We start from the raw sequence: 22,808 nt of genomic DNA on the forward strand, positions 1-22,808 counted from the left end.
GTTTTATAGATAATTTATAAATATAATATTATATATATATATATATATATATATATATATATATATATATATATAATACTGTAAAACACTAAAAGCCAAAAATCTATCATTTTAAATGCTACAAAGTGAATTTATGTGAATTTACAGTATGACAAATATATGTTGATATTTGCAACAATTTACATTTAAAAAGTGTTATTAAATTTACATTTTTAACTTTTAAGTGTTAAATGATGGAAAGGTAATCTAAAAATAAAAATAGGGAAATAAGTCTATTAAAAATAAATAAATTATATATATATATATATATATATATATATATATATATATATATATATATATATATATATATATATATATCGGACAGTGTTATTTTATTATCATTAATCACTTATTTTAGTATCACTGTTATAGCTTTTATTAATATTTGGAATCAGTTTTTATTTTTATATTTCCTGTTTTATTTTACTTTTAAAGTTTTAGTAATTGTGTTGTGTATTTTTTTTTTAAACATGTCAGCATAGTTTTATTAATATTTATTGCAGTTTAAGTTATTTTAGTACATCAAGTTAAACTAATGAAAATTAGAAATCTGTAAGACCTTTGTTCATCTTCAGAACACTAATTAAGATATTTTTTGATGAAATCCAAGAGCTGCATTATTAGCAATGGTACTACCATGTTCAAGACCCAGAAAGGTAGTAAGAACATCAAAAAAATTGTCCATGTGATATCAGTGGTTTTAACTGTAATATAATATATGCTGCTGTCTGTGCAGGGTCAGAAAGCTCTCGGATTTCATCAAAAATATCTTAATTTGTGTTCTGAAAGATGAACGAAGGTCTTACGGGTTTGGAATGACATGACGATGAGTAATTAAGGACAGAATTTTTAGATGGCAGAAGTCATCTAAATGCAAAAACCGAAGGAATAAGCATACACAATTAAATATCATAATGTTGGATAATATGTTAAATGCATGTGTGCTTCACCCTTGCGGTGTCTGTGTGTGAGTCCATTCTCATCTCCGCTGGTCAGCGCTGCATCGGTCTGGTTGTTATTAGCTGCGTCCTTGCTGTAGTCGCCCCCTAGGCGGCGCTCTGAGCCCCATTTCTGCAGTGAGTGCGCCTCGCAGCCTTCCAGCGCTGGCCAATAGGAGAGCAGGTCATTGCCATCCAGATCTGACACATAAACAGTTCCATACACTAACAGTTGGGTATCACAAAACTAAAGTTTCGGCACTCCTTAGGCTTCAGCACCAGTGATATAGATAACTACAACAATAATATTAATACCTTTTGCACCGTTGTGGCTGGGCTCTGTGAGTAAACGTTCGCTGTGACCGGTCCGCTTAAAGCGCCGCTGAATGCGTCCGCGCAGGCGCACATTGTCCTCGCTCTCTGATGATGGGATGGACAAACTCCGCTCCTCTTCCAGTGAGAGATCAGAATCTGAGTCTGAGTCCTCACCTGATAGACAGACAGATAGAAGAATAGATAAACTGAATGACACTAATTCTGAAAAGACATGGTCACAAACACTACAATTTTACAAGAATGACTAGCAAGCAGTCAAAGGAGTGTGTGCAAGTGTGAATACGTACATGCATGCAGGTTATTTTGTGTTAGTGTACCTCCGTTGCGGTGAAACATTGCCACATCCAGGTCAGTGGCCCCTGTGTGACCGAGAGTGTGTTCTAGAGTCTGCCGTGCCAAGAGATTCTCCCTGAGAAAAACATGTACGCCAAATTTCAGGCTTTCAGTTTGCTACATACAGATACATATAGTAGGTAGTCAACAAAAATCTGTTGTCAGAGCCCAGCATACAAATTAGTACAATATACAATATTAAAATAAAAAATGTTCTTCATTTATTTTGCATTTGTTTTATTATAAAATACACTGTTCAAAAGTAGGGGGTCTTTTTTTAGGTTTTTGAAAGAAGTCTCTTATACTCACCAAGACTGCATTTATTTGAACAAAAATACAGTAATATTTTGAAATATTATTACAATTTATGTAACAATTTGTTTTCTATGGAAGACCATTTCTGCCACTGAATAAAAAATATAAAAAAAGGTTATTACAAGTTTACATCTTGCAATTCTGACTTTTTTTCTCTAAATTGCATGATATTAACTTTAAATTGTGTTATTTAGTCAGAATTGTGAGATATAAGCTCACAATTTTATTTTTTTCTCAGAATTGCATGATTTAAAATCGTAAATGCAAGTTATTAAGTCAGAATTGTGTGATATAAATTTTCAATTCTGAGAACATAGTCTTTTTCCCCCATCAGAAATGGACTTTATAACTCACTTTTGTGAGTTTATATTTCTCATTTCTGAGAAAAATAGTCCGAATTGTAAGGAAAAAAGTAAATTCTCAGTTTTGCGTGATATAAAATCACAATTGTGAGATAAAAACTCCCAATTCTGACTTTTTTTTGACAAATTCTGAGACAATTCTGAGTTTATTCTGAGAATAAAAGTACAATTCTGAGAAAAAAGTTTTTTTTAGCAATTCTGATTTCATTTCTCAGAGCTGCAACTTTATTTCTCAGAATAGCGAGTATAAATGCAAGTTTTTATCACACAATTCTGAAAAAAGTCAAGAATTGCACGTTTGTAGGACTAAATTCTGAACTAAACTCGCAATCGCGAGAAAATGTCTGAATTGTGTGATAAAAAGTTGCAATTACCTTTATAAAAAAAATTATTTAGTGGTGGAAACAGGCTTTCAGAGTTTTTTATTTGAATATATTTTAAGCATATCAATCTTTTTCCCACCTCAGAACTGCACTTTATAAGTCACAATCGTGAATTTATATATCAAAATTCTAAGAAAAATTGTCAGAATTGTGAGACAAAAATATCGATTCTTAGTTTTGTGTGATATAAACTCACAATTGCAAGATAATTCTGACTTTTTTATTGCAAATTCTGAGAAAAAAAACGCACAGCTCTGAGAGTTTATTTTGAGAATAAACACGCAATTCTGAGAAAAAAATCATTTTCTCACATTTCTGAAATTAATTTCTCAAAACAGCAACTTTATTTCTTAGAATTTAGAGTGTATATCACACAATATTGACTTTGTAACGCACAACTGAGAGTTTATAATATGCAATTCTGAAAAAAAATCTAAACTGTGAATTTATATCATGCAATTCTGAAAAAAAAAAAGTTTACATCTGACAAAAAAAGTCTGAATTGTGAGCTATTTTTTATTCAGTGGTGGAAACAGGCTTCCAGAGTTTTCCATTTAATTATATTTGAAAATGTGTTTTATTATTTTGATGGCAAAGCTAAATTTTCAGGAGCCATTACTTCAGTGTTTATTGTCACAAAAATCTTTCTAACATGCTAATTTTTGCTTACAGACATTTACTTTGGTGTGTAAAAACAGCATTTATTTGAACCAGATTTTTAAAAATAATGTGACAGTCTTTACTGCCACTTTTTATCAATTGATCAATGTAAATACACCCTTGATGAATAAAAACATTTATAAAAAAAAAAGTCTAAGAATTTGAGTAAATAGTTTACAGCTGCAAAATTTAATTAATTAAACTTACATGAATTATAGCAAAAAAAAATGTTCATTGTTTATCAAACCTTGATTTTGATAATTTGATAATATTCTACTTTTATTTCATGACGCTTCTTTAATTTAGTGTATTTACTTTAAGGTATAATTTATTTAAACAATTTTGATGTGTTGACATGTTGACAGACCTGGCACTGCTGACTGATGAGATGGTTGAAGTTCCGAGTGTGATTCGGTGTAATCCGCTTTGCTCCAGCAGGGAGGCGCTGTTGTATGGGTTTTGGCCCTGCACACATACAGCAGGTTACAAATCCGCATGCTTATTTTCACTCCATGAAGTCAAATATGGGTTTGTGTTAAAGATGTGTGTGTACAACTGTGCATGTGGTGAGGGTCATATGATAATATGTATGTTTGTGTTCACTAACTGTAATCTGTGGAGGTCTGGGAGGTTCTTCACTGGGGCTTTTCTTGCCCAGACAGGCAAGTTTATAGGCCTCCTGCACCTCAGAGTTCAGGATAGTAAAAACCAACAGTACAGCCAATCCCTGAAACAGGAGAATAGGAGAACATTACACAACACTATATAGAACTCAATTATTTAAGTGTACATGTAAAAAACTGTAAGAGCCAGTGCGCACTTACCTGTACGCAACAGAGGACAATGAACAGGTAGTGGAATGCCAGGACACTGTTATTAACAGCCATAAGACCAAACAGCCAAACACATGTACTCAATAATAATAGGAGGAAGGCACTGCGGATAGTAGAACTAGGAGATGAAAAGAGAAAGATAGATTAAAAGGAATTAATATCTAATAAAGAGATGATCATAAATTCGGTGCAGAAAATTTGACACTCATGAATTGCAGCTGTAAAAACATTATAACCACAGCACCATTATAACCATTATAACTTCGACAATTAAAAAATAAATAAATAAAGATCAGTAATAACATAATACACTACCAGTCAAAAGTTTCTGAACAGTGAGATTTTGAACACTGCATTTATTTGATCTGAAATACAGCAAAGGCAGTAATATTGTGAATTATTTTTGCTATTTAAAATAGCTGCTTTCTATTTAAATATATTTTAAAATGTAATTTATTCCTGTGATCAAAGCTGAGTTTTCAGTGTCACATGATCCTTCAGAAATCACTCTAATATGCTGATTTGGTGTTCAATAAACATTTATTTATTTTCATGATTCCTTGATGGATAGAAAGATCTAAAGATCAGCATTTATCTGAAATAAAAAGCTTTTGTAACATTATACACTATACCATTCAAGATCACGGAGTCAGTATTTTTTATTTTTTTTATTTTTTTTGGGGGGGGGGGGTTAAGAAATTATAGAAATTAATTTTATTTATCAAGGATGCTTTAAATTGTTCAAAAGTGATAAAGACATTTATAATGTTACAAAAGATTTCCATTTCAGATAAATGCTGTTTTTCTGAACTTTCTATTCATCAAAGAAACCTGAAAAAAAAATCTACTCAGCTGTTTTCAACAATAATAAATGTTTTTTAAGCAGCAAATCAGAATATTAGTATAATTTCTGAAGGATCATGTGACTGAAGTAATGATGCTAAAAATTCAGCTTTGAAATCACAGGAATAAATTACATTTTAAAATTCAAATAGAAAACAAAAGTTATTTTAAACAGTAATAATATTTCCAAACTTTACTGCTTTTTCTGTATTTTGGATCAAATAAATACATGCTTGGTGAGCAGAAGAGACTTCTTTAAAAACATTAAAAATCTTACTGTTCTAAAACTTTTGACTGGTAATATAATATAGTAGTATTGTTAAAACATTATAATAACATAATATAAAATAATTTGTTTTTGGTTGGAGTGTAAAGAAAAAATGCTCACTGTGGTTTTAAAATATTTAATTTTCTTTTTAGTATATGAAACAAATTCAGGTGAGTATATGATGACAAAAGTTTCATTTTCATTTTATATTGTTAAATAATATTCATGATAATGAAGTTCTTTTTTCCATATTGGATGTTCCTGAACAAATGCATATTGTACTTACATAACTGGCAGCTTCTTTATCTCCTTCTGAGTGGGGTTACACGTCATACGCAGGACCATCAAAAACATCCCACCATTCATCTGTAAAACAAAGAGAGAGTTGCCAATTTAGACCATCATTACAGTCCTAAATACATTCAAAACACAGAAAGACAATTACAAAGACATATAAAAAATCTTTAAATGGCACAAACAACACATAAACAGACTCAAGAGCACAATACCAGAACGACGACGCTCACTGGTCCCGCAAAACTCCACATGAGCTTATCGTACATGGATATCCAGCAGAAATCTGGGTTGCCATACCCTTCTGGATCCAACCCAACTGCCAGCCCTGCAGCACACATATACATTACAGACCATATCTGCATGAAAGCACACATATGTGTGTGTGTGTGTGTGTGTGTACATACCTGTAATGATAGCAGGGACTCCCCAGCCAATAGCATAGTAGAATCTCATGGCTCCATAGTTGATGTTTCTTGCTTCTGTTTGCATACGGTAAATATGAAGAGCTTCCACAAAGAGCCAAGCAAATGCTGACATAAAGAAGTAATGCAGCAGAATCGCAACCACCGTGCACAGGAACTGCACCAATCAGAGAGAATGACCCAATTAGACAACAGAAAAGACAAAAACAGCATATCGCAGGTATGCATACACATCAAGGGACTTCAAAAGTTGTATTAAAAATGAAAAAAAAAAAACACTGTGGCTTAGTGGTTTGCACGTGTTCTGACTTATTGAGATGTGGTGCTCAGTAGGGTGTTGCGAGTTCCCAGCTCAAATTTTATTCCCACCATTTCCTAAATGGTCTCTGCAGTTCATGTCCGAAAAAAGAGAATCTAAAGGTCTAAAATCAATAAACGCAAGCAAAGTCAATGTTTGAGAGAGAAGATGAATTATGAATGAACACATACTCTATCACATACACACCCACATCCCAGTCCGGCAGTTGAAATTAATGAACTCAGCAGTAACAGGCTTTTAGTGTGAGTGGTTTGCACTCCTGAGAATAATGTCTGTTAAAATGGTGTTAACCTGCTTTAGAAAGAGAACGAATGTGTGAGTGTCTGTCTGAGGGACGAGAGAGATACAGAGAGAGCGTCTGTGTCAAGAAAAGTGTTTAATAACGTCTGGTTCCCAGCTCACTGTGTGGTGTAAGTGCTTTTTGTACCATAGTGCGCTAATGGCTGAAATGCCAGTTTCTGAATGACAAATCATATTCGAGCTGTCTAGTGCTTTATCCTGACAATCAGCTCGCTTTCTACTGAACTATTCATGATCTTTAATACCTGCTGTTACAATCGCCTTTTTAAAAGCTTTCAAATATGAAGTGATCTCCAAACCTATAAAACTACTTTAAAAATCTGGGATTTTTTTTTAATTTTATTTCTAAGCTGTAGGATCTTGATATTTTAAAAGAAAGAAAAATTATTAATTTATCATATGATCAAGTTTTTTTTACCACATACACTACCAGTCAAAAGTTTTTGAACAGTAAGATTTTTCATGTTTTTTAAAGAAGTCTAAATGTATTTGATCCAAAATTCAGCAAAAACTGTACAATTTTGTTTCTGAAAACTGAACAATTTATTCCTGTGATTTCAAAGCTGAATTTTTAGCATCATGACTTTGAAAAACATTACAAATTTTACTGTTCGAAAACTGACTGGTAGTGTATATGTAAAATGTACTTTTTTATATTATTGCGATATTACTATATTGAATTATAAATATTTAAATGTAAAATATATTCTGTATTTTATATTTTACTGTATACGTTTAATTTTTTACAGATTTGTGACTTTTGATTTATATTGTTTGAATCAACGTTGTATTGTATCAGTATTCTTAATAAACAGAGGGTTCAAAACAACAGAATTTACTTGAAATAGAAATTTATACTAAATTATGAATTTATTTTTATGTTACTTTTGATCAATTTAATGCCTATTTATTTATTATGTATGTACTGTATCTAAATATTATATTCTGGACTCAAAGGAGACTCCACAGATTGTGTTTGTCTGCTACAGTGTTTCTGTCTTTGAGCCCACCCAACTTTCTTTGTCTGTCTCGCTTACCCACATTTAGATTCAGACACACAGACATCTCTCTTTTCTGACCTGTTGTTCCGTCTGGTTGATGCCCAGCAGGTATGTGAGGTGGGAGAGGAGAGTAGCGGCAGCCATGTTGGAATGAATGCTGCGTGTGTTTGATTTCAGTCCCCTCAGGCACGATAAAACAACCACTGTTAGCAACAACGCCGCCATGGAAACTGAGAGCGAGGAGTACGTTACTATGGCGAGGGTCTCCAGGTCACCCTCTAACTGCTGCTTAGCAAACAGAGAGAGAGAGAGAGAGAGAGAGAGAGAGAGAAAAGACATCAGCAACAGTGCTTGTGCTGAAGGAGATATCACTATGGAACATCCTGTTGCTATGTAGTATTACATTCTTGGAAAATGTGGAAAAAATGTGGAGTATTTTTTGTAAAGAATAGCTTTTCAATTATGTGGCCTTGATCGTTCTTTGTTCTTAAAGTGTGTATGCGCATGTGCATTACCTCTCTCTGTGAGCTGTCCATTAGGACTCCAAACGTTCCCAGTCTGTGGCACTGACAGCGAACATGTGATGTGTTCCTATAGACCACACTACAGTCCCTCACAGTCCAGCAGCCTCCTCCTGAAACACTGAACACACATTCAGAGTATTTACCAGTTATTCCTTACAACAGGAAAATAGACTACTGTTCAAAGATTTGGCGTATTTGTAAAATAATTGACACAGAAGAGAAGAAACTGTTGAATAAATTCGTTAATTTATTCGTTAGTTCTTTGCTCACAAATTTTTTTCTAGTAGCATCATAAAATTATGGTTGAACCACTGATGTCACATGGACTATTTTAACAATGTCCTTACTACCTTTCTGAGCCTTGAATGTGTCAGTTGTGTTGCTGTTTATGCAGGGTCAGAAAGCTCTTGGATTTCATCAAAAATATCTTAATTTATGTTCAAAAGATGAATGAAGGTCTTACAGTTTTGGAATGACATGAGGGTAAGTACAGTGATGGATGCCCTGCTGATTTTGTATGTTTGCCCACTGACAAAGAAATGATCAGTCTATAATTTTAATGGTAGGTTTTTTTTAACAGTGAGAGACATAATAACAACAAAAAATCCAGAAAAATGCATTTTAAAAAAGTTTTATATTAATTTGCATTTTAATGAGTGAAATACGTATTTGACCCCTTCGCAAAACATGACTTAGTACTTGGTGGCAAAACCCTTGTTGGCAATCACAGAGGTCAGACGTTTCTTGTCCCACTTCTCTTTGCAGATCCTCTCCGAGTCATTAAGGTTTCCAGGCTGACGTTTGGCAACTCAAACCTTCAGCTTCCTCCACAGATTTTCTATGGGATTAAGGTCTGGAGACTGGCTAGGTCACTCCAGTACCATAATGTGATTCTTTTTGAGCCACTCCTTTGTTGCCTTGGCCGTGTGTTTTGGGTCATTGTCATGCTGGAATACCCAAACATTACCCATTTTCAATCCCCTGGCTGAGGGAAAGGGGTTCTCACCCAAGATTTGACAAGATACATGGCCCTGTCCATCGTCTGCGGTGTAGTTGTCCTGTCCCCTTAGCAGAAAAACACCCCAAAAGTATAATGTTTCCACCTCCAAGTTTGACAGTGGGGATGGTGTTCTTGGGGTCATAGGCAGCATTTCTGCTCCTCCAAACACAGCGAGTTGAGTTAGTGACTATGGTCCCAGCTGCCTTGAGATCATTGACAAGATCCTCCCATGTAGTTCTGGGCTGATTCCTCACCATTCTCATGATTATTGAAACTCCACGAGGTAAGTCTAGCATGGAGCCCCAGACTGAGGGAGATTGACAGTTATTTTGTGTTTCTTCCATTTGCGAATAATCGCACAACCTGTTGTCACCTTCTCACCAAGCTGCTTGGCGATAGTCTTGTAGCCCATTCCAGCCTTGTGTAGGTCTACAGTCTTGTCCCTGACATCCTTGGACAGCTCTTTGGTCTTGACTATGACTATGGAATCTGATTGATTGATTCTGTGGACAGGTGTCTTTTATACAGGTAACAAGCTGAGATTAGGAGCACTCCTTTTAACAGCTCGTGACCTGTATAAAAGACACCTGGGAGCCAGAAATATTGCTGATTGATAGGGGATCAAATGCTTATTTCACTCATTAAAATGCAAATCAATTTATAGCTTTTTTAAAATGCGTTTTTCTGGATATTGTTATTCTGTCTCTCACTGTTCAAATAAACCTACCATTAAAATTATAGACTAATTATTTCCCAGTCAGTGGGCAAACATACAAAATCAACAGGGGATCAAATAATTTCCCTCACTGTAATGACAAAATTTTCATTTTTGGGTGAACTAGCCCTTTAATCGAGGTTTTGTTTGTCCTTGAAACATGAAATTGAGTAAATAAAGAATGTGAACACAGACTTACGGGCTGCTGTGATTCCACTGCACACACAGTGGTTTGCTGCGATTGCTGGTCTCCAGAAGACGAAACTCCAGCTGGACCGGAGTGTCCAAAAACCCCTCTATGAATGTCTGATTATTGTACACAGAAACACTCACTACAGGCGAGTTCAACACAGGGTGTCTGGGTAACCTGCAGAGATGCGTACACATTGTTAGAAAGACAATCGCTCTCACATATACACAGACTGTTAGACTCTCAAGTGAACCGTGTTTGTTTATCATTAATTAAACACTTTCTCACCTAACGCCGCGACGGTCTGTGTGGTATTTAGGGGGAAGTGCAGCCCCTAGGCTTCGATAAATGAGGAGGATGACAATAGACACCGGTGCCTCTTGCAGTGACAAAGAACGCCGCGCTGCTGTTGCTTCTACTGTCTGATTGGCCAACAGGTTCACAGGCCCAGCAGGAGATGGAGCTGAAACTAAACATAGATTTATTGCTCAATGCTTTAAAAGAGGCAGTTTACACTAAAATTCAAATTCTGTTATTAATTATTCATTCTCATGTTGTTTCAAACCCGTAAGACCTTCGTTCATCTTTGGAAGACAAATAAAGATATTTTAGATGAAATTCGAGAGCTTTCTGACCCTGCATAGACAGCAATGTCAACGTTCAAGACCCAGAAAGGTAGGAAGAGAGGAAATTGTTGAATAAAGTTGTTATTTACAATACAAAAATACAATACAAAAAGTATTCTTGCAGCTTCATTAAATTACGGTTGAACCACTGATGTCACATGGACTATTTTAACAATGTCCTCGCGTTGCTGTCTACCCTGTATGCAGGGTCTGAAAGCTCTCGGATTTCATCTAAATTATTTTAATTTGTGTTCTGAAAATTGGTTTGGAATGACATAAGGGTGAGTAATTAATGATTTTTGCCTGAACTAACACTTCATTGTAAGTGGACTTACAGATGTTGCGCTGTGGCACTAGTGCAGTAGGGGGCAGCACAACATGTGTGTGAGCATCCCAAAGCGATTGACCTCGGAACAGAGTACTGTGGTACCGTGGAAACTTTCGCCGCACATGAGTGTGGTTGTCAACTCGATCCAGGGTCATGACTGCAAAACAGAAACACAAACACTGTGAGAACCACAGGATACTTTTAATAGATCTGCTTTCTGCAGCTTTTCTGTTGATACTACCGGAGGTACACACTGCAGGTGTTAGTCTCACATTGATCTATCTCAACTTCACCTCACACTGCACATGAGAGATTATTTCCAATATTTACTTTTTCTCTCCATCAGCTGAATAAGACGCTCTCTCCTCCAGAGTGGAAGTGCTAGGCTTATCACATACAAAATTGAATATTTACTGGATTGAAGTGACTTAATACGCCACAAATTATTTTAGATATAAAAAACATATAAAACATATTATAAGCAATATAATTAATAAAGGATTAGTTTACTCCTAAACTAAAATTTCCTGATAATTTACTCACCTCCATGTAATCCAAGATACTCATGCTTTTTTCTTCAGTTGAAATGAAATTAAGGTTTCTGAAGAAAAACATTCCAGGATTTTTATCCACATAGTGGACTTCAATGGGGATCAACGGGTTGAAGGTCCAAGTTGCAGTTTCAGTGCAGCTTTAAAGTACACTATACGATCCCAACCGAGGAAAAAAGGTGTTATCTAGCAAAAGGATCTGTCATTTTCTTAAAAAAAATGCTCATATGCGCGTCTTCACACATTATGTAATGATGTTGGAAAGGTCACGAGTGTGTACTTCAGTTCAAAAAGGTCGAGTAGGACGAACCTTAAAATCGTCCGACAACGTTGTTTTTTTTTTTTTAGAAAAGGACAATCATTTCGCTGGATAAGACTCTTATTCCTCGGCTGGAATCGTCCTTTTAAGCTGCATTGAAACTGCAATTTGGACATTCAACTCGTTGGTTCCCATTGAAGTCCACTATATGGAGAAAAATCCTGGAATGTTTTCATTCAAAACCTTAATTTCTTTTTGACTAAAGAAAGAAAGACATGAACATCTTGGATGACACTGGAGTGAGTAAATTATCAGGACATTTTAATTCTGGAAGTGAATTAAGCTTTTAATAAGTATTATGCCCATCACAGTAAAAAAAAAAAAAAAAAAAGACAAATTATTAATTGATTAAATTAAATACATAATTTACTAGGATTTGTTTAAAGTGAGGATTGATATTTAAATATCCTTCATGAACAAAATATAAATAAACCAACAGAAATTCTTCAAAGACGGTTGCAATGAAAAACATTTTATCTGAAATCAATTTTCAAAGGTCGGTCAAGTTAATTTGAAATTGACATTGCTCTTTTCATTCCATCAAAACTCACCATAATATGCATAAGTAACACTTTCTATTTCGATCTGTATTTTCTTTGATAAATAGTAAGTCAAAAGAACAGCATTTATTTAAAATAGATTTTTTGTAATTATGTAAAAATCTATTGAATGCTTCTTTGCTGAATGAAAGTAATTATTTCTTTTGTTGTGTATTGATGCTTACCAATGTTTGGAGCGACGAGTGCCACAGGATTGAGGTAGGTCTGTTTCATGTTCTGGGCTAGTATACGGGTGTACTGCTCCAACAGATCGGCCAATCCCGCTGCTCCAGTCTGACCTGAAGTTTGACCCCTCCACAAGGCAGCACTGCCCGGACCCAACAAAACACTACAGCCTCGCAACAGATTCTGCAGAGAGAGACAGAACAAAGTAAGACGTTAATCAACTAGTCTTGTCAAGCCCAATAAAATTTTAATGTCAAATTTCCAGCTCTTGGTCGGTTCCCTGAGGTAATGCACACCTCATTAAAATGTGCATCCTGAGTAGCTGTCAAACCGAAGCCTGACTGGAGGCTCTCAAAGGTCAGGAGGCGAGACAGCAGCCGCTCGGCTATCTGAAGGTCATTGCCATAGAGACGGGTTGTTGCCTCTGTGACATCACGAAGCTGATGGGCCAGTTTTTTCTCAATGATGGTGCTGAGTTCTGTCTCATTTCTCTCTAACGCCTCCAGCTACACACACACACACACACACACATTTAAAAAATGGTTATGTAATATAGACAAGCAGCTCCAATATTGTGTGAAAGTTCTGGATTTTAGGCCTGTTTCACACGTGTTGACATGAGCTATGTGTATTCAGTTCATTTTTGATGATTAGGCAGTTTGTAGTTCTGAACGGTAAGATTTATGTTTTTTAAAGAAGTCTCTTCTGCTCACCAAAGCCTGCATTTACTTGATTCAAAATACAGCAAGAACAGTACAATTCTGAAATATTTTTACTATTTAAAATAACTGTTTTCTATTTGAATATATTTTAAAATGTAATTTATTCCTGTGATTTCAAAGCTGAATTTTTAGCATCGTTACTCCAGTCACATGATCCTTCAGAAATCATTGTAATATTCTGATTTGCTGCTCAAAAAACTTTTTTTTTATTATTATGTTGAAAACAGCTGAGTAGAATTTTTTCAGGTTTCTTTGATGAATAGAAAATCCAGAAGAACAGCATTTATCTGAAATAGAAATCTTTTGTAACATTATAAATGTATTTTTCATAACTTTTGAGCAGTTTAAAGCATCCTTGCCAAATAAAAGTATCAATTTATATACTTTTTTTACCCAAGCTTTTGAATGGTATAGTGTAAAATGTTACAAAAGCTTTTTATTTCAGAAAAATGCTGATCTTTGGATCTTTCTATTCATCAAAGAATCCTAAAAAATACTCAACTGTTATAAATATTGATAATAAATATAATTATTACATTTTAAATTAAAAGGGCCGAATCCTAAGAATCCTTTCAGATTTACGTGCTCTATTAAAATAAATATCAGGTCAGTAAAATAAATATTGGTCAGTATTGAATATTAGCCATGAAAATAAATTTTGTCAGTTATATAGAATCTTAACATCACTACAAAATCTTTAATGTAGTAACCCATAAATTGTTTCTGCAAAAAAATAAATAAATAAATACATTTTTTAAAAGAATGAAACAGGCCTCATTATAGTAAATGGATAGTATATATTGAGGTATAGTTTCTCACGGCTGTGTTTAGCTCCACAAAAGGAGGAGAGGTGCAGTTGTACAGATCAGGGTCAAGCCATCCTCTCTCTCCATCACAGTGCCGAATCGCAGTTCCTTCAAGAAAGATTTGAATTTAATGTATTTATATGCCAAAAAAAGGAACAAAAAATACGCAGGTGTGAATACACACACACTCACCTACTGATCCTTTGGGACAGGGGACAGCAGCAGGCAGGTTGAACTTTGTTCTAGGCCACCAGATTGCTGATGTTATCGTCTTCGGACAACCATCATAGATTACTAAGAAAAGCGGGTGAAGAATTGATTAACAACTATGGAGAGAACAAGGGATTAATGGACGGACGGATGAGGACAGTATTTACCTTCACAGCCTGTTTGTGCGACCTCAGCAAATGGATTATCGCACATGTTACACTGTCTTCCAATCACGCCGGGTCGGCACTGGCACTGGCCGCTCTCAGGGTCACATGACCTTGAGAAGGAGCCCACTGGGTAGCAATCACATGGCAGACAGACGTCACTGCCCCGCCGTCGGTAATGAAACTCCTGACACACACAAACACAAGCATTTACAACACAAGCTGATAAAAATCACAAAGCATGGTGATTATAACATAAGAGCTAGAATAATTAACAAAATTCCTTCGTATATTTCAAAAGCCTGATAAGACTGTGTGTGTTCTTGTTTTCCATTGGGATCGGAGTGTAATATACGGATAATGAAGAGCCTGATGTACAGTGTGAGGGTGAGTAAAGCTTTATTATAGCACCCCAGAGTGAGGAACTCACTTCTCTAATCTTTTAATTACACTTAAAGAGAAACACACTCAAACCAATTAACACTTCCCAGACCAGCTATACTGTACGTACATTTATATGTGAACATGTCGGCATTCACTGATAAAAATAGCACTGAAATCAAAAGAACATGTTTGTTTTTGAGTATAAAGAATAAAACTGGAAGGCATTATCTGTAAATACTAGCAAAATGCATGTTTGTGAATACTGCATACAGGAAAACTGCTGAGTAACAAAACTGCAAATATAATAAAGCTGGATATGTGCCTATTAACAGGACACTTCACCCAAAAAATGACAATTCTGGCATTAATTACTCACCCTCATGTCGTTTCAAACCCCTAAAACCTTTGACAATCTTCCGAACACAAATTAAGAGATTTTTGATAAAATCCAAGAGCTTTCAGACCCTGCGTAAACAGCAACACAACTACTGTGTTCAAGGCCCAGAAAGGTAGTTAAAGACATCATTAAAATGGTACATGATTTTATAAAGAATACTATTTGTGCACAAAGAAAACAAAAATAACGACTTCATTTAACAATTTTTCTTTGACAGCCGTTCAAAAAGTCATTATTTCTGTTTTGTTTTTTGTGCGTAAAAAAATTCTCGTAGCTTCATAAAATTAAGGTTGAACCAATAATGTCACATGGACTATTTTAGCAATGTCCTTACTACCTTTCTGGACCTTGAACATGGCTGTTTCTGTCTATGCAGGGTCAAAATGCTCTCAGATGTCCACAAAAATATCTTTAATTTGAGTTCTGAAGATGAACAAATAATACCAGAATTTTCATTTTTGGGTGAACTATTACTTTAAATTAGGGATGTGCATATCGATCCTAAAGTATCGATATATCGATACTGATGGGAGTATCGAAAGTATCGATACTCAAATTGAAAATATCGATACTAAGGTGTGTTTTATTTACCAGTGATTTTGTTCATTTAACAAAAAGCCAGGAGTACAATGTGCATTGAATTGGATGCATAACCTATGTTAGAGAATAACTGTTCACGATAGAACACTTTTCCTACTTATCTGAACGCACGCAAATGATGCAAGACAGAACCAATCAATCACAGAGAGCATTCACTCCCTTTAGACAGTGCATTCAAACAGGGCTGTGTTTCCTAAAAGTATCATAAGAAATCATTGATGCTTTTGGGAACGACAGCCCTGTACAATGCTTATCAGAGGACAGAAAATAAAAAAAATGTTTGAGCTATTTCTCAATAAACAAACTGAAACTGAAGCTTACATAATTTGCATTTCACAAGTGCAATTACATTTCTTTAAATTAACACTTAAAGTTCATTGATCATGTTTTGTAGTAATGTTAATATAAATTATACACTGGCAGAATAAAAATGTTGTATTTTAAGTGTGCAACAGCCTGTCACTGGCAGCCCCTTATGAAACCAAGTATTTTCAACTGTAGGTTTTGTAGTTACCACTAAAGTAAACATATTTTAACCACATGTAGAAAATAAAATTTAATTAGTTGCATATTAAATGTTAAAATGCATTTCAAATATAAAGTATAAAAGGTTATAAAAAAGGGCATAATTACATATTTTACTCTTATTAATTTAATAAATGTAATAATTAAAAAATTAAGTTTAGAAGTATCGTATCGGTATCGATATCGATGATACTGGCCTTAAAAATATCGGTATCGTATCGAAAACAAAATAAGTGGTATCGCCCATCCCTACTTTAAATGTAAAATGCGCGTTTCAAAAGCTCTATCTGCAAAAAAAAGCATTGTAGATTCACCACAGGATGTTCCTGAGAAAGTCTTTTTTTACTCCCCTGAAACTCTGAGAAGGTCAGGAACATGAAGTTTTCTCTGAGGAGCATAACACTTTGCATGTTTGTGAAGCTCCTGGTTGTTGGAACAGCTTTTACTGTGACTGTGTAGATCCTGACATTGAGACAGTATGTCTCTGTTTCTATGGGGTGTATAGAGTAGACTTGTGCTTGCCTTGTCTTATGTTACAGGAACTCCTATGTTAAGGTTTAGGTATCTAAACCAGCAGACAAACAGTTAAAATACAGATTCGACATTGAAAATAAGAAATGTTTCTTAAGCACCAAGTCAACTTATTAGAATGATTTCTAAAGGATCATGTGACACTGAAGACTGGAGTAATGGCTGCTGAAAATGCAGCTTTGCCATCACAGGAATAAATTCTGTTTTTTAATATATATTAAAATAGAAAACAGTTTTAAACTGTAATAATATTTCATAATATTACTGTTTTAATCTAATAAGAGAAATTTTTCAAAAAATCTTCCCAATCCCAAACTTTTAAATGGTAGTGCAAAATACCCCATGGATCATTTTTTTTGTGAAAATGCCCACTTTGAGTGAAAGCAGAAACACCCTGTTTTCATGCATGCCTCTTTAAATGCAACTGAGCTGCTTCTCGCCTCCCCTTTTCCAGAACAGGGGTGTGCCTTTACAGTTCGTACCTCAGATATTCTGCCCAAAAACATCTGTTTGGTTTTGATTATCACGTCTATCACGCTGAATACATGCGTTTTGCGGCTGTTCTCTTTTATGTCTTATTGCGCTTAAACTGTAAAATACAAGTTTGTTTTAAAAAACACAAATGAGTTGGTTATGTCATGAAGGTAAACAGCTGGGAAAGAAATCGAATGTTTATATTAGATCTGTGTGTCAGCAGCGTAATATACAGTAAATAAATCAATAAATCTATTGCTCTCTTGTGTCCTCTGAGGCTGGGACTCTAAATAGTGTTTTGTGCTCGTCTGTGAAGCCAAAGACAGAACAGCTTGCATGTTTTTCTCAAACTTTTGCCATGGCAAAATAAGATCAATAAGATACAATAAGATCTGCTTTCAACGTCACAGGGGAATGAAATCTGAGCGGCTCGGTTTTTTTACAAGCTAGCAGAGATATGTCATGATATGTCACCTTTAACATAAAGTATAACAGTATGCATGTACCTTGCAGTGGCAGTGTCCAGTGGTCTTATTGCAGTCAGTGTCAAACCCTTTATTGGCTTCACAGTGGCAGGGTCCACATGTCGGGCTGCCCCACCAACCTCGAGGACATTGCTGCTCAACCCTAAAACACACACACACACACACACACACACACACACACACACACACACACACACACACACACACACACACACAGTTAGATTTGATCAAATACCTGTGTATCTAGGACAGATCTGACATAGAGAGAGACAGCGCGACACACAGAAAGAGAGATGGAGCCAACAGATAAAAGAGAGCAGATGAGATTGCCGCTGCTGTGAAGGATTTGTCTGAGCGTGTGTGTGTGGTTTGAGGTTGAACTAGGGTCACATGAGTCACAGTCTGTCAGTAAACTTAAGTCTACTTTCATCCGTTCAAAGACAGCAAACTTTAAGCACACACGCATACATGCGGCTAAGCAGAACAGACGCATTATTAACATGAACACAAAGTTATTTGACATACACATCCAGCCTTTCGGATAAACTTGAACACTGGATTAGTGTGATAGAAAACTCTCACACATGTACACAAGTTCATCCGTCAATCTGAATGCATAAAAAAGTCTTTGTACATCACTCACTGTTATCTTACTGGTACATTTGCTTGTCAATTTATTAGAGATTATAGTCAGAATAAGTGACTGGGATACAGGATAGATGAAGTATGCAGTGGAAATCTGTTTTTCATTATTGTTAAAACAGCCTTTTAACAAAAAAAAAATGTTGACTTAAAAAAATAACAAAAAAAAGTTTTGTATAATATTAGATTTTTTTTGTCAAGTAAACTTGACCAAATTTTGTTACATTTTTGATTAAAACAAGAATATTACTATTTTTTCCTAAATGTATCTATGTTTAGATATTGTTACTAAGCAGGACAAAAACAATATTTAAGAAAACATTTTTTCAGCGCATTTGTGCTCATGTAATTGTGCATACATGTAGTGTGTATAAATGTGTACCTGTGTTGGCAGTATTGTCCATAATGATTGTCCTCACAGTCACAAATATATCCATGTGAGGAGCTGGGCTTCCTGTGACACTTTGCTTGATTCTCACATGGGTTCAGCTGACATGCATCCATACAGCTTTTACCATAGAATCCTGTATATGAAAAATGTAAACTGTTACAACACAATATTTTTTCAATGTTAAAGTACTTTTTCCAGCCATTCATAGGTTTATATCACAGAAAAGTAATGTATCAAACAATGATGTAAGTTTGGGGGTGGGACTATCTGTTTGACTGACCAATGGCAGATGAAGGAAGTGTTCAGGGAGTAGTTTACAGTTGAGGTCAAAAGTTTACACCCCCTTTCAGAATCTTTAAAATGATCATTATTTTACCAAAATAAGAGGGATCATACAAAACGTGTGTCCCTTGTTTGTCCTGAACAGTTAAACTGCCTGCTCTTATTCAGAATAATCCTTCAGGTCCCACATATTCTTTGGATTTCCAGCATTTTTATGTATTTTAACCCTTTCTAACAATGACTGTATGATTGTGAGATCCATCTTTTTACACTGAGGACAACTGAGGGACTATTACAGAAGGTCCAAATGCACACTGATGCTCCAGAAGGAAAAACCTTGCATTAAGAGGTGGGGGTGAAAACTTTTGAACAGAATAGAGATGTGTAAATGTTTCTTATTTTGTCTAAATATCATATTTTTTCATTTAGTAATGCCCTTCTAGGCTACAGAAGTTAGTTACATGATTCCCAGAAGACAAAATAAGTTAAATTTATCCTGATCTTCAAATTCAAAAGGTTTTCATCCCCAGCTCTTAATGCATGTTTTTTTTCCTTCTGAAGCATCAGTGAACGTTTGAACCTACTGTAATAGTCGCATATGAGTCCCTTAGTTGTCCTTAGTGTGAAAAGATGGATCTCAGAATCATACAGTCATTGTTGGAAAGGGTTCAAATACATAAAAATGATGAAAAAAAACCAAAGAATTTGTGAGATCTGAAGGATTTTTCTGAAGAATAGCAACAAACAAGGGACTCATGAACAACTATCACTAAACAAAAAAAAAAAAAACAGCTGTGGATCATTCAGGCAAGTACATAGTATTAAGAATCAAGGGGATGTAAACTTTAGAACGAGGTAATTTTAAAAAATTCAAATATCATTTTTTTTGTAGAGTATGTGTAAACATCTTTTATGTGAAATATAGAAATATCTTATTCAGGTCAGTACTAAATAAACAATAACATGCATTTTGTATGATCTGTCTTATTTTGTTAAAATAATTAACATTATATCAGTCATTATCAGTTCATAAAATCAAGTTTTCTGTAATCGTATGATATTTCAGAGCTCAAAAATGATAAGTAAACTGCAAAAAAGTTTAAAAGTTTCAGTATGAACTGTTTTGTGAACCTACAACAGTAATGCAGGATGAGGCAGTGCCATGAGGCAGTGCCAAAAATATTGTATGTGACAGCAAACCCTCAACCTGTTACTAATTTCAGGTGGCTTAAAGACACAGAAGCAAAACACTACCTGTTTATAGAGTCGAAAGGCAAAAAAAAAAAAACAAGACTAACATTAACTGAATCTCAGCTGAATAAAATAATGCAATAAAAATTTATGATACAAAGAAATTCGTTCTAGATAATAAAAGAAACGATACACACGCCCCAATTAAATCTACAACAATAAAATGTGCTTGAGGGAAAAACATCACACACATCACATACATATTTATTGAAATTAAGGCGTAAAACACACAGGGACTGAATGAACAGAAAGTATTTTACTCTCTACTCAGAAGAGCCAACAAAACAGCATAGCCTTGATCTTTCCTTCACCAGAGTCATATAGAAAATCATCCATCTGCACGACGACTGATCAAAAGACACAATAACCCACATTCTCTCTCTCTCTCACTTTCAAGAGAACTGCTGTGCAAAAGTGTGTGCAAAATGAAAGAAGAAAAGCTCACTAATCAGAAATGGAATGCAGTAATAGAACTATAAGCTCTTCTGATAAAGCTTTCCACTGCTTTGAATGGTATAGAAGTCACTACAGGCTTACAATAAAGTTCTCAGAAAAACAACACGCATTCAACTAGCAGGCTGCAGCACTGAGACTTATTAAAACTGTTAAATTATGTATGGGAATCTAACAAACAACAGAGCAAGAAGGAGAGAGATATTTCTGTTCTTAAATTTAGGCACCCTGTGTGCGTGTGCGTGTGTGTGTGTGTGTGTGTGTGTGTGTGTGTGTGTGTGTGTGTGTGTGTGTGTGTGTGTGTGTGTGTGTGTGAGCGAGAGAGAGAGAGAGAGAGAGAGAGAGAGAGAAAGAGAGAGTTGAGAGAAGTTGTACGTGTGGGTTTACTCTACAAGGAGGAGGTCTGAGAAATTAATTCAGAGTTTATGAGGGGAGTCTTTGATTTCACTTTCTGCATAGCACTATTAATAACACTGGGCTGATGCAACTCTAACGGCATGATAATGAAGTCTGTATCTTCATTTAGACGTGATGGGAGCTCATACCAACACAAGGACTTGCAAATGTATATAATGTACTGTGTGGGTGAACTGTCAGACTGTTAAAATCCACTGACATACTCTATCTATTATTAATACACATATATACTGTACAGATGCCTGACACTAAACTGAAAACTGAAAAAAATATTGGTGGGGATTTAAACCTAGAAATGAGTAAAGTGTTAGTATACTGAATGTTTTAAAACAAAAAGAAAGAAGAAAGTGTGAAATTTATGACTGAACATGTGAACTCCTTTGTGCAGGCGTTAAGATGTTCTTCTTTCACTGAAGCACAATCTGCTCCTTGGATCTTTCTCAAATCATCCTAGAGAATATGATCATCAATTTTACACAAACTCGTAGAGTCCATGCAGCTCAAATACTGCTCTCACTAAAGCAAAAGAGACACGCCTAATACTGAATTTTTTTATTTAACTTTTCACTAAAATTCTAATGCTGATAATATAAATGAGATAGACCCCATTGTATATGTACAAAACATTTTGCATCCATTGATCATAACTGACATCCTACCTGGTTCACAAACACAAGTGTGTCGATCCCATTCGTCGGTGCACTGGCTGTGGGCGGGACAGGGGGAGGAGTTACATGGGTTGCCAACATTACAGCCAGTCTCCACCTTGATGGTTCTGGAAGGGCGGGGCAATGCAGGGGAATCAGGACGCACCCCCAGACGCACCCCCTACATACCGGAACATAAAACACACATATGTAAGTATCAGGGGCATTTCCTCTGAGGAGGCAAGGGAGACAGTGTCTCCTCAAAATATTTGTTAAGAAAATTTTCTAGTACAAAAATAAAACTTCTTTATATAAAGAATCATTGTCCAACAGCAACACCAGAAGGTAAAATTACAGCAAGAGCCCTCTTCTTTTTCACCTCTCCTGAGCCCATTGAGTTTTAACAGACGCCTAAAGTGTGCTACGAGTTTCATGGGGGGTAATTGAGAATGAATGGGCAAAAGTCATGTGAGAGGAGGCAATGCCTTGATTGTGATATGACTGAATATGACTGGTTATGTTCAGCTGTGATTGGTTCATGCGATAAACCCCGCCTCTTGTGTCCATGTATGTTCTGCATTCACAAATCAGTCTGAATGAACAATATAATGGCAAAATAAGACTTAAAATAGCATTAAAACATGATCTGTGAGAGCTTTTAGTGCGTAATCAGCTTGGTGAAATTTAAAGTAAAGCTCCATGTCTCTGACCAATAGTGTTGGGTCGAGTCCACGTAAGTCGAGTCCGAGTCGAGTCCGAGTCTTTAACCAGTCGAGTCCGAGTCAAGTCCGAGTCCA

At 35.4% G+C, this 22,808-nt stretch overlaps 1 protein-coding gene across 1 annotated transcript in view; it reads right to left on the reverse strand.

Annotated features, from left to right (window-relative positions):
* celsr3 (cadherin, EGF LAG seven-pass G-type receptor 3) overlaps nt 1-22,808 on the reverse strand; it is a 63,536-nt gene that overhangs the window by 5,018 nt on the left and 35,710 nt on the right. The window contains exons 13-34 of the mRNA XM_073818755.1: nt 22,024-22,192; nt 18,953-19,094; nt 17,950-18,070; nt 14,536-14,719; nt 14,351-14,452; nt 14,172-14,266; nt 12,927-13,136; nt 12,630-12,813; nt 11,043-11,192; nt 10,370-10,550; nt 10,091-10,258; nt 8,168-8,294; nt 7,731-7,937; nt 6,015-6,189; nt 5,823-5,935; nt 5,600-5,679; nt 4,194-4,320; nt 3,977-4,096; nt 3,737-3,834; nt 1,604-1,725; nt 1,296-1,469; nt 993-1,181 (exon numbers count right to left, since the gene is read on the reverse strand). Of these exons, the coding sequence (XP_073674856.1) occupies nt 993-1,181; nt 1,296-1,469; nt 1,604-1,725; nt 3,737-3,834; nt 3,977-4,096; nt 4,194-4,320; nt 5,600-5,679; nt 5,823-5,935; nt 6,015-6,189; nt 7,731-7,937; nt 8,168-8,294; nt 10,091-10,258; nt 10,370-10,550; nt 11,043-11,192; nt 12,630-12,813; nt 12,927-13,136; nt 14,172-14,266; nt 14,351-14,452; nt 14,536-14,719; nt 17,950-18,070; nt 18,953-19,094; nt 22,024-22,192 (3,238 nt within the window). The remainder of the gene's footprint in view (nt 1-992; nt 1,182-1,295; nt 1,470-1,603; nt 1,726-3,736; nt 3,835-3,976; nt 4,097-4,193; nt 4,321-5,599; nt 5,680-5,822; nt 5,936-6,014; nt 6,190-7,730; nt 7,938-8,167; nt 8,295-10,090; nt 10,259-10,369; nt 10,551-11,042; nt 11,193-12,629; nt 12,814-12,926; nt 13,137-14,171; nt 14,267-14,350; nt 14,453-14,535; nt 14,720-17,949; nt 18,071-18,952; nt 19,095-22,023; nt 22,193-22,808) is intronic.

This window comes from Garra rufa, chromosome 15 (genome assembly GCF_049309525.1).
Source record: "Garra rufa chromosome 15, GarRuf1.0, whole genome shotgun sequence".
Taxonomy (NCBI): domain Eukaryota; kingdom Metazoa; phylum Chordata; class Actinopteri; order Cypriniformes; family Cyprinidae; genus Garra; species Garra rufa.